The sequence below is a fragment of the Lingula anatina genome, chromosome 1, assembly GCF_051362555.1.
Source record: "Lingula anatina isolate TDL-2025a chromosome 1, LinAna3.0, whole genome shotgun sequence".
Lineage (NCBI taxonomy): Eukaryota > Metazoa > Brachiopoda > Lingulata > Lingulida > Lingulidae > Lingula > Lingula anatina.
This window is the reverse complement of record NC_141767.1, coordinates 33593747-33604906: the sequence shown is the minus strand read 5'-3', so window position 1 is coordinate 33604906 and position 11160 is coordinate 33593747. Positions and strand designations below refer to the sequence as shown.

General features: G+C 36.7%; 2 protein-coding genes across 2 annotated transcripts; both read right to left on the bottom strand.

The window, feature by feature from the left end:
• Positions 1–8: 8 nt before the first annotated feature.
• LOC106174381 (uncharacterized) lies at positions 9–1957 on the bottom strand. Its single transcript, XM_013555923.3, has 4 exons — positions 1766–1957; positions 1137–1177; positions 749–878; positions 9–464 (listed from the first exon to the last, which is right to left on the bottom strand). The coding sequence occupies exons 1-4, from the start codon at positions 1853–1855 to the stop codon at positions 363–365; spliced, it is 363 nt and encodes a 120-aa protein (XP_013411377.1). The 5' UTR covers positions 1856–1957; the 3' UTR covers positions 9–362.
• A 5325-nt stretch (positions 1958–7282) lies between these two features.
• LOC106174378 (uncharacterized) lies at positions 7283–9730 on the bottom strand. Its single transcript, XM_013555921.3, has 2 exons — positions 9251–9730; positions 7283–8331 (listed from the first exon to the last, which is right to left on the bottom strand). The coding sequence occupies exons 1-2, from the start codon at positions 9453–9455 to the stop codon at positions 8069–8071; spliced, it is 468 nt and encodes a 155-aa protein (XP_013411375.1). The 5' UTR covers positions 9456–9730; the 3' UTR covers positions 7283–8068.
• Positions 9731–11160: the final 1430 nt, after the last annotated feature.

The window sequence follows — 11160 nt, the reverse complement described above, 5'->3', positions numbered from 1 at the left end:
TTTGCAAATGTGATGTGCATGTCAGTTTATTTTAAAACTTATTCACCACTGACAACAAATAGCTTGCTATTGTTTCATTTGATTGCATTTTTTAAATTTAATGACATTTAGAAAAATTAAGAAAACTATTTACATAAAATGTATATCCTGATGCAGAAATGAAGTATGATAGTTCTTAGATTTTCCAAAAAAGGTATTTTATCTTCAGGAAATCCAGTTGAATACTGCATAAATCCACACAGCTTATTCCTTGAGTGGCCTGATGTTCTCCTATCCTCTTTTTCACATTTTTTATACTTTGTTTTTCATTATAGATAACAGTTTTCCAATTTTGATAGTTTCTTCCCAAACATAAGGATTCACTAAATTCTTTGCACGTAAAATGTTTTACCCATCATGTTCAGTTCATGTTGATATTGTTCATAGTCTTTTTTAAGTTGTTGTTTTAATGCCTCTCTTCTCACCTGAAATAAAACCAAAATCACCAGATTACCAAATGCTGAATGAGCATTTTTCTGTTAAAGGAACTAGTAACCAGTGTGCCTTTAGAAAATATGAAAAAATATCTTTTTTTTTTTTTTGTTAAGTGATTAAACCTTTCAAGCCCAAGTGCAGTATTAAAACACATTCAGACACAAAACAAACATGATTGCTCTTTCAAATGCATAATCTTTTTAACAGCTTTTTTAAAAGCTTTGGCAAGATTGTCACAAATATTCTAGCAAGTTGTTAGCTCCTGCTATCTTACACTAATTGTAGCTTTGTGTGCCAGAAGGAGCTCTCCCTGCATGCTCTCTATGCTGTGTTTTATTCTTTTCCTTTCACTGGCAGCTTCCAAACCTTCATCCCAGTCTGCTCTCTGGTTCACCTCACTCTCCCTATGTGAATAACAAAATGTTAATTATATGTGTATGTGTGTGATTTTTTTTAATCAAGTGCCATTTATATTGCTTCATGACACTTATTATGTTTTTTACATTGTGGTACCATAAAATCTGGTACATGATTAAAATAAATAATCAGCATGGCTCTTGTATACTGATGTGACTGAAAATCATCATAAATAACATACATTGACAGTGTATGTGGAAATTAAAGAAACAAAGACGGTAAATTTTATTTAAAAGAATACTTACAATTTCACAGTCTTTTCTCGTGCTGCCATTAGTTCATCATTCTACAATAGAGGTAACAACATTTTAGCAAGCCATAGGAGAAATTCAATGAAATAATGTGATGTGATGCTTCTTAAGGAAAACCATGGTTCAAAAAAAAATTTTTAAACGAATATTTTTTCAAAATGTGAAAACGAAGATGCTATGGTGCATTCTTGAAACTGCCCTACTCGTATTTATCCTATGTATGGTGGGATTACTGGATGCCAGGATGTAACTTAAGGGATGCTTAATCCCCACATATTTCGTTGATAGGAGGGCCGATTTTCCCAGGCAATGACAAAAACCCTTGGCTTATCAGCAGTGTTAAGAGGCAAAGGGAAAAATATACTTTTAATGGCAAGCAGGAACTGGATTTCATTACCATCTTAACCTAACCTACAACTTCAGACTCTGGTACAACAGTCAATATTTTAAAAAGACGCATAAACAGAAGAAGTGCTTTGGGATGATCTCTTGGTCTTAGCTGAACATTAATTCCAATGGCACTGACACTTAGCACATTACATAGCCACTTAATGGTACAGTACTGAGTATCTATCTCGGTGCAACCGGAGTGGACGTTCAAATCCATCCTTGCCATAACCCACCTTGATTCTTTCCTGCTGTCTCTGAAGAGCTTTCTGTAAACTCTTATTCTCTGTATTGACCTCAAACCTATAGGAAGTGGCTTCACTCATTTTGACTATTTGATAACCTGGCACGTCTACTAAATCAGATGGACCAAGTCAAATGAACCTTATAACAGCCCACCAAAACAACGGTGTACATGTCCCCTAAAGAATAATCCTCTGAAGCACCTGCTGAACTTTCGTAAATAGTCGAAAGAAACCTCAGATATATAAAAGACATTATTTTATTTGATTTCTAATAAATATATGCATTAATTTTTGTTATTTCCACCCAACTGTTATTTATTCTTAGGCATTATTATTCCGCAAAGTGAAGAGGTTTGTTGCTACGTTGAAGTTTCGTATCTTCTATGTAAAAGAGTGTACTTCCGGAATATATTTTCTAACACTCACAAACGTGCAGTTGGTGACAGTCTTCCGTGCAGTACTGTACGTGACAGTATACCACACGAGAATCGGAAATCTTTCAAAACGTGCGTTTCTAGGTGCAGACCCAATTAAGGAACTTATCAAAACGCTTATAAACGTGGGAACTCCATTCAACAATTTCAACAAGAGCTTTAAAATAGCATGATCCACCCATTGCTATATCGTTTCGTTTGTGTCTTCTAACAAACTTTTCCTTTTAATGCAAGTAGTAGTTTTGTTATTGATGTCTTCGATATGCTAGATCTATCAGAATAAAACTTCCTCAGTATTAAAAAAAAATCAGATTTAGGAATTACGTTTTGATACAATGTTTAAAATAAATGGACAAGGTGAAATATTCACGCTGTAGGCCTACCCAGTACTTGTAGGTCCTACTTGTGATTCTTCCAAGAAATCGTGTTTCTGTGTTTCAAATGTAACATCAGTAATAGAATAAATATTCTAATAGAAATTTTCTGGTAGATTTTAATACCTTTTTCTCTTCCTACCCGATACTCTAAAATATATTTAAACAACACTCATAGCTTTAATTAAGCCTTTAGAAAAATAGATATGGAAACATCATACTTGTCCATAGTTTAAAAAGAATTCGGCTGAATGCATTGGATTTCGACCGTGAACTTCAAACTTGATTGCTCCCCACCCCCACTCCCCGAGGCAAAATTTCCCTCCCTCTCCTCCTCCTGAGTGGTTTTTCTCATCACTTTTCAGAGAACGGCAAAACAGGCTTTAAACTAGCACGATACTTAGACTATAACTGTATCCTATTATGTATTGCTCTTTATCTACACGTATATCCAGGGAAGACTAATTCCGTGTGGTTTTAGGGCTTTAATATTCTAGACCTATGTATAAGTTCTGTTACTATATTTATTTAGTATAATCCCGTTCGTCATTGAAGGGTCTTTTAGTGCTTCACAGCATTGCTTAGGCCTATGCGCCTTCGGATTGAAGATTTAGCCTATGAGATTCTTTTCATACATATGTAGTCCGATAAATGTGCATTTTTCATAGAAGATCATTTTTTTCTTCTAGTGTATTTCAAAAGTTCTCACCTTCAACAAAATAACAGCAACTAAATTTCCCAGTGACCAGAGAGGTGGAAATATGCAGCCACATTCAAAGGTCGTTTAGTACTTCTCAAATTCCCAAAATGCTACTATGCTTCTTGGAATTTGAGATGAACGGGATTTATATAGAACTAGGCCAAAGATGTAGGCCCCTACAACCATTTTCACAGGAGATTATTCTTATCTTTGGTGTAATCTGCGACATAATGACGGAAATGCATTTTTAGTAGCCTTATTAGGCTTATTAGTAGTGGAAATATGCAAAAATTACACCTACCAATTTAAGACCCATTCCCATAGACACCATCGGTCTACATAGATCGACCCAACTTTGCAGGGACTCACATTAAGTGCAATCAGCTCAATCAAAGCCATATGATAGTGATTATAGAGATCAAGGCCCTTCGATGAAGGATCGAAACAAACAAGTTATCATAATGATGCATCTTTGAAGATCTACTATAAAGATGTAGGGCTAATTTTTGATGAAAGATCGAAACGTCATATGCCTCACAGGTAAAAAAAACGGATTTAGAGGGGGGGGTTGCGGGGGTCCTGACCCCCCCCCCCTCCGATTTCTGAGAAAAATCACACAAATTGTCCCCGCTTGAAATTATAATTTTGACTAGATGAATCGTAGTTCTAAACCACCGTTCGCCCTCTAAAATAGCCTACCAATTCTTTTTGGGGCCCTTAAGCGCCCCCCGAATCCCACGCCAAGGTGGGGGGGTGGGGAGAGGGGGGGTCGGCTTCGCATCCCCGGAAGCCCCTTCAAATAATCCTGGATCCGCTCCTGAGTAGGCACCAGTGTTGTGACCCTTACCACACGTGAAAAACCTTGGTGTCTACTTTGACTCCACACTCTCCATGGATAGACATCAAATATCACTCAACTATGTAGGCCTACACTGTGCTATAGGCCTATATATTAATATCTCAATATCTTATCTATCTATTTAGTAATTTTATTCATCTTATTCTATTCATTTCACCCCTCTAAAGTCTACTAAAATTTTATATGGGTTTCAAACTATAAATTATTATTATCATTATTAGAAAAGGTGTGAGAATCTGCGTGAGGTGGGACTAGTGCGAAAAACGCACCAAGTTTCTTATGGGTCACGGTAACTTCAAGTCCCCGGTCTTTAATGGTTTGTCTCTTACATATCCCATGTTTATTTTTTAAAAATGTTTTCATAAAAAGAAATTGATGCTGAAAAACAGGCAGAGTCAACGAAATATTAACATGTGAAGTCATTTGAAGTCATTTAGTATAGGCCTATCTAGAAGGCATTTATCGATCGTCAAAAACATTTATGTAAATTGTTTTAGGGATGCCGTTCCAAATAGTATTGTTTTCACTCACGTGCGTAAAAAAAGCCCAATATAACCACTCTGCATCTCTACCATCTAAAAAGCGACCCATATTTAGGAGAATTAGAAATTTCTATAAGGGAAATCTGAGTACAGGGCAACATACTATTCTAAACGAAACAAGATGTGTCATCGGTGATGGCGCAGTGGTAAGGACGTCGGGTTCCCAAACCTAGACTGTCCGGTTCAATTCCTACGTTGGACACGTAGATTCCTTTTTTTAACGATTGTTTTAATTTCAAGGTAAAGAGTACAGGTAAATACGCCAAGAAATGCAGCTGTCATCGTGTCCTCGTCGGTGGCGCAATGGGTAGCGCACCTATATGGTTACGAAGCCTTCTTCTACGCCGACAGACACGAAGACGCCTGGAGTAGGTTACGTGTAGGCCAGGCTAGGTGTAGGCCAGATCAGGCTAAGGTGTAGGTCAGCCTAGGAATAGCCTAGGAGTGAGCTAGGAGTAGGAATAAAACTTAGAAAACCAAATAGGCCTTGAGATGTAAGTTAGAAAATCCAATAGTTGTGCTGTAGAAACTTTAAGTTTATTCATTTATTTTCTGACATTTCCAGTATGGTGCTTGAATTAATCTAGTGTCGACTAGCAGATGTATAAACTACAGCGTTTTTTACCAGGACCAGGGACAGGTGTGGTGCAGTGTGTGACCTCTGGCGCAGGGAGCTACTGAGGGTGAAACGGTGTTGAGGAGAATGAAGATATTTCAACCAATTATGGCAATTAAGTAGCAGACTTAAGTCCCTCAACATCTTTTTACAATTGCATATTTTGTTCTGTTTAGGCTACATTTGACTATATTCATTACAAACACATAGCATCCTTACTGGCTACAGTCTACACCAGCAGCAATGAATGTTCACAGATCCTCATCTTATAACGATTTCAATAGATAAAGATATACTAAATTTGCTCTGACTTAAGGTCTACCTTTTGACATCTTACCTTGAGTTCTGCAAACTTGATTTACTTTACAATCTTACTTTGAGCGAGACACCAAAATGTTTTCAAGCTAAGTTACTGGGAGTTGCACCACACCGTTCCGAGGTAGCAACTACGGTACACACTAACAACGCCCGAATCATTATTTGTAGGTATATCAAAGTCTCTGATACTTACATTCAATAAAATGGTCACAATTGCTTCACCAAAGTTTGAATATTATTGACCTTGTTTCAGAAGAGGCTTATCTGAAGTATAATATAACTTTTTACGACTTTAAGGTTAGATAATTTAGCCGTTTGACTCACCGATACTCGAACCTGCTGTGTCCCAAGACGCTTTGGCTGGCCTTAGTAACTAACTGCTGTACTTGCTTATCGCATAATTTGATTGATTAGCCACATGGGATCGATAAGCAATCGATCAAACACCAACCATACAATGTGTGTGTACATGATCACGCTTCTAAGGCTGATCGCCATAACACTGAAATAGATTTTTTAATTCTGCAAAATAAAACTTTACAACACACATTTTAATATTTTTAATGGTGCAAGCGATTATGCATATTTGATGGATCTGCACCGTTTTTGCTGAAGTTTTATAGCTATATTGCCTCTAGATCGTCAATTGAAATGTCCATTTTTCTCCATAGACACTTATTTATCCTTAAGACGATAAACATGCTCAAATGAATATTATGTTAGTCCAAAGGAATCGTGGTTCATAATTCGTATAAAGCTAAATCATGTTATTAGAAATGAAACAAAACATTGAATCCAAGAACAGGGACGGTTCGAGCAATGATACGCGCCTAGGAGAGGATTGCTTTTTCCTCGAGGGAAATGAGATTTGGCGCGGAAATCCATTACTGAATACCTAAAAAGTGACTGATTACAGCTTTTGTCAAATAAAAATGGATTCAAAGTCCTCTAATTCGACTAAATAAGTGTCTATGGAGAAAAATGGACATAAGAATATGACTTTGGGGCATTTTCAAAAGGACCAAATGAAATATCTAGTAAGGTAAAAGAGAATTCAAATGAACCCTATATCTAAACGTTTACTGAAATGATTTCATTCTCTTGACCATTTCTTTGGAGTTGTACAGCAAAGAAGTAAAGATGTATGTTTCATCTTATTATCATTGCTTTTGAAATAATAATAATTAATACTACAAAAGTGTAACTTGTATTTTTTCTAAATTACGTTCACAAAATGCCGTTATGTTGCTAACCAGTCTTATGTATATAGACAATATTCTCGGTGTTGCTGTGCATCACAGATGCGCGCCTGTTGTCCGTCGATCAATAGGGTCATTGTCCGGTTAATTCTTTTATAGCAGGTCCACCTTAGGTCCAACTTATGGACTTCCATATCCTATATTGATTCCTATTCTTAACGTGCGTCTGAATTAAGACGGTGCATATTGCTCCGCCTACATGAAGGTGTGAAAACCGTTTGATTCCTGTAAGCGCTGATTAACACAATCGTTAATGAAGACACGTTATATCACATGTTGATGATATATCTTATATTAATGAGTGTATTTTTTCTATCCATGAACTAATACACAACTCACGTTTTTTACTTAAGAGAAGTACATGTAACACTGTCAATTCTCTTTTAAATATGACAGAAGAACAAAGCCAAATATATGTACAATTTTTAAGTGCAACTTATTTTATTTACATGCCGTGAGTAAGAGTAAATAACATTTAACAACTTAGTCGGATAGGTTTTAAATAATGTATACACATCTGTTATTTACAATTGCCTTACATCTGTAAACAGGTAAAGCGACCGAAGCATATGTTAACTTATCTAATATGGGATTAAAATCGTATAATTACACTTTTACATTTGTCTAAAATAATAACTAATGACTTTACCGCTGTATAAATAAATTTGACTGAATTCTAAAATAAAAATATAAGACACATTCCGAAAATTCTTCAAAAGAATCTCATTGCTTTGAGAATTGAAATTGGATTTGATATTTTAACGTCCATTTCATTTCTGGTGGTGAAACATTGCTCATTGGACCCATCATATGATGTGTCGAAGACTTTTCCATTGGGCACCCTGTTCTTTTTCCGGCTTTTCCTTTTTTTACAATGTCAATGAACCTCATAACCTAGCATTTTTGACGCCGGAAAAAAAGGCACGAAAATCATGCAATGATTCCAAGGAATCAGTAAACGGTTCTCAAACTGACTTTCCAATTCCCATGGTTATGAGAACTTTAAGTGTATGTATAAATTGACAAAGATAATTATGAAGTTTTGTTTTCGGTTAGTTTCATTTTCAGATGTTAAACATAAGTCCGCTTTTCATTTCTTCGCTTGACTTTCTGAAATAATTATAAGCACCTGTATTAAGTCCTTTTTGCACATAACGTTTGGGACTAGCAATGTCTTAACTATGGCGTTCGCTCAGTGGTACCGATAGCAGTGTTGATTTGCGAATGAATACAGCGCAGGGCAGCTGTCAACAGTCTCATTTTGAACATACGCAAATCTAATCAGTCCTGGGCATCTCATCTCCACAATCCAGGAACAAAACCCCCACACTGACGACACGAGGATGGCTGTGACAGCCAACACTATAATCCCAGTAATGCTCATGGCCAAAGACATCTTGCCGTACATCTTGGCCTTGTCCACGCTGCCAAGTTTGAATTCCATACTAGACAAATCTGGATGTAAAAAAATAGACAGAAAAATAGACATATCACACAGTGTATCAGAGACAAAAATTAGATTTAAAGTGTAGAATGGCTATTTCGATAACAGCAGAAGCGAAAGGCCTATATAATGCTTATTTTTATCAATACTGACTTCCCTTGTATTCCGTGGAGTGACATGACGTCACGCACTTGTTTTCTGTATAGTCATATAGATGTATTTAATGTGCATGTAAAAGACAAAGATGTGCTGTGTTTTGTTCAAAATCAAATTGATTCTGACAATGAACCTCAGCTTTTGAACCGCTTTCATCGTGGTATTTCGATACTGGACAAAGAGATGTGTGCCACTGCAAGGTCACATTTTCAGTAATATTCTGATCAATTGTACAGCTCTGAAAACCAGATATCATCTACAATGGGTTGCTCTGAATAGGTAATTGCCATCTTCATCAGGCTGTCGGAAAAATCGATAGCAGAATGGCCAGGTTTTCCATGTCAACCTCAAAACTGGGAAAACATTCGATTTTTGCTCAGGAATTGTACGTGCGTGAATACAGAAATTGTACGCATACGTTATCTAGCTTTTGTGTTCAAATAAACTCCCCCTACCACCCAATTGAAAAAAATGTAAAACAACGTGAACCTTTCAAAATCATCTCAAACTAAAAAAATCCTGGCTTGTTTTAGAATACCATACATGTACGTGATCTGCTAAAATATTAATATAATGTTATGCGGCTTGGGACAACATATCATTAAATTTAGAGGGCTGGACTAAAAAAAGATCACGCTAGAAGTAGGACCCTAACCTAAATATCAGAGAGGTCACCAGTACGTTTCAGAGAATTGCAAAATAATAATAATAATAATAATAATAATAATAATAATCCCCATGGCTAGATAGACGTGTAACCGAGTCCAAACTTACATGAAAGACACAGTGCAACAACTCCAAATGGACAGTTGAAACAACAGCAAACGCATAGTGCCAAGCATAATCCATTCTCTGGCGCTTTCTCTCCTCTAACCACCACGGGCGGCCCGTCAATCTGATAGAAGGGTTGACTGGTCACAACCGGTGCGTATACGTGGTCCTGGTCACGGTAATCATACGGCATCTTCTCGTGGGTCATACCTTAAAGTACCTTCAACACATTGAGACCCCAGCGGCTTCGAAGTAGTTCTTCTTTCACCCGTTACAAAATGGCGTTACGACCAGGCATGCTTATTGATCTTTCATATACACGAATCTGTTATTGTAGTACGCTTCGTTTAGGCTGTGGCCAAAGGTAGAGCTACTGTGTCAGTTATCTTTAGAATGCTCACATCTGTGCGCAAGCTATATATAAATCATCGCTGCGGTGAAAAGCAAAGGTAATATATGTACATTTTACATAGAAAGCAACTAGGGGCTAGTGGGGGGGGGGCTGTGTTAGTTGTGACCACTGATGATTGCGTTTCGTCCTGTAATCTAAAGGTGCCCTTTCGATTGTGTTTTTTATTACTTGAAAGAAATATTCATGAACATTTCTCACCTCTTGCGGCCCTGCGTCTGTTAATAGGTTAAATATATAAATGCAATCAAATATTCATTCGTTAGTTCGTCTCCAATGAAGAGAAATCAATAAATGACCAGAAAGCTCGGTGCAAATCAAGGAATGATTGCACGAGAAGAGAATGATAATAAGGTAGGTTATATATAAATGCAACTTTTATAACTATTTGGGATATATAAATATACACTGAAATAAAACGTATATGGTTCATATGCATTTACGGCAAAATGAAAAACGACAGTTCTTTTGTTTCAGTGGTCAGATTATGTACATTGTTTTAGGGTTACATGTATAGTATGTGTGTGCGTCTGTGAAACCAGAAGAGGTTTTATTTTCGATTAAACTGGATGCACTGAGTAGGCCTATAACCTAGCCTATTTTTATATATATCGTAGACAATGTATTTTTCTCAAGCTGTTATGAGCATTTATGTTGTTTCGTAAAAACCAAGGACCCAGAACACTGTATACACATTAACTATAAACTAGGACCCATCAAACATAATTTGGTATAAAGTATGGTCTGTAAATTGCACCCTTGCCTAAATTTAGGTTCTAATTTAAACATCAAGGGTTGACGTTTAATGTGAAATGACGTTTGTGTTGAAAAAATGTAATTCGCCAGTTCTGCCTTTATTATGCTTACTCTTGGTGATCGCGACAGGTAAATATTCCCATGCCAAAATATGATTTATCTGCGGGACAGGCACTTTGGCCCCTTTTCAATGCATTAATGCCAATAATTTTCGTCATATTTCCTCATTACTGTTCGTCATTTTCGTGTCAGATTCTCCTGAACAGGACCAATAGAATGAAAATTACTATGACCCACTTAGTTTAATTTCTATTGCAGTTAATAGTCCAATAAAAAAATAATAAAAATCCATGCAAATCAACTTGTGGAAACTTGTTTTTCCCCCGAAACTCATGTAACTCAATTAATGTGAGGACGACAATATATTTTAAATCACGGAAAGGAATTTGGCATTAACTGAATTATTCTTAGTTGAAATAGGGCGTGTACATGGGATGGTCTGCTACTCCCCCTCCATTGTATGCTACCAAATCGCATTAAAGTTGAGAGCTACCCTAATCTCAGTGTGTGTTTTCTTTTTCACGTTGAACTCGGCGGTCTAAGGAGGCATTGTGAGGTAGGACAATCCTTCTTTTCTCCCTGTGACAAGATTACAATAACCCCAGAAGGGTCATATGTTAGTGGTATTTCTATCAGGATACTGCACATATGGATGCATTGTGATCGGAACGTGCTATGTTATAATATG

Bases quoted from the DNA above. Each gene is read 5' to 3' on its own strand.
- LOC106174381 (XM_013555923.3), bottom strand. From the start codon at position 1,855: ATGAGTGAAGCCACTTCCTATAGGTTTGAGGTCAATACAGAGAATAAG. The intron at 1,178-1,765 runs GTGGGTTATGGC...CCTCTATTGTAG, and splicing joins GACAGCAGGAAAGAATCAAG to AATGATGAACTAATGGCAGC. The intron at 879-1,136 runs GTAAGTATTCTT...TTATTCACATAG, and splicing joins CGAGAAAAGACTGTGAAATT to GGAGAGTGAGGTGAACCAGA.
- LOC106174378 (XM_013555921.3), bottom strand. From the start codon at position 9,455: ATGACCCACGAGAAGATGCCGTATGATTACCGTGACCAGGACCACGTA. The intron at 8,332-9,250 runs GTAAGTTTGGAC...TTTTACATCCAG, and splicing joins TGTTGCACTGTGTCTTTCAT to ATTTGTCTAGTATGGAATTC.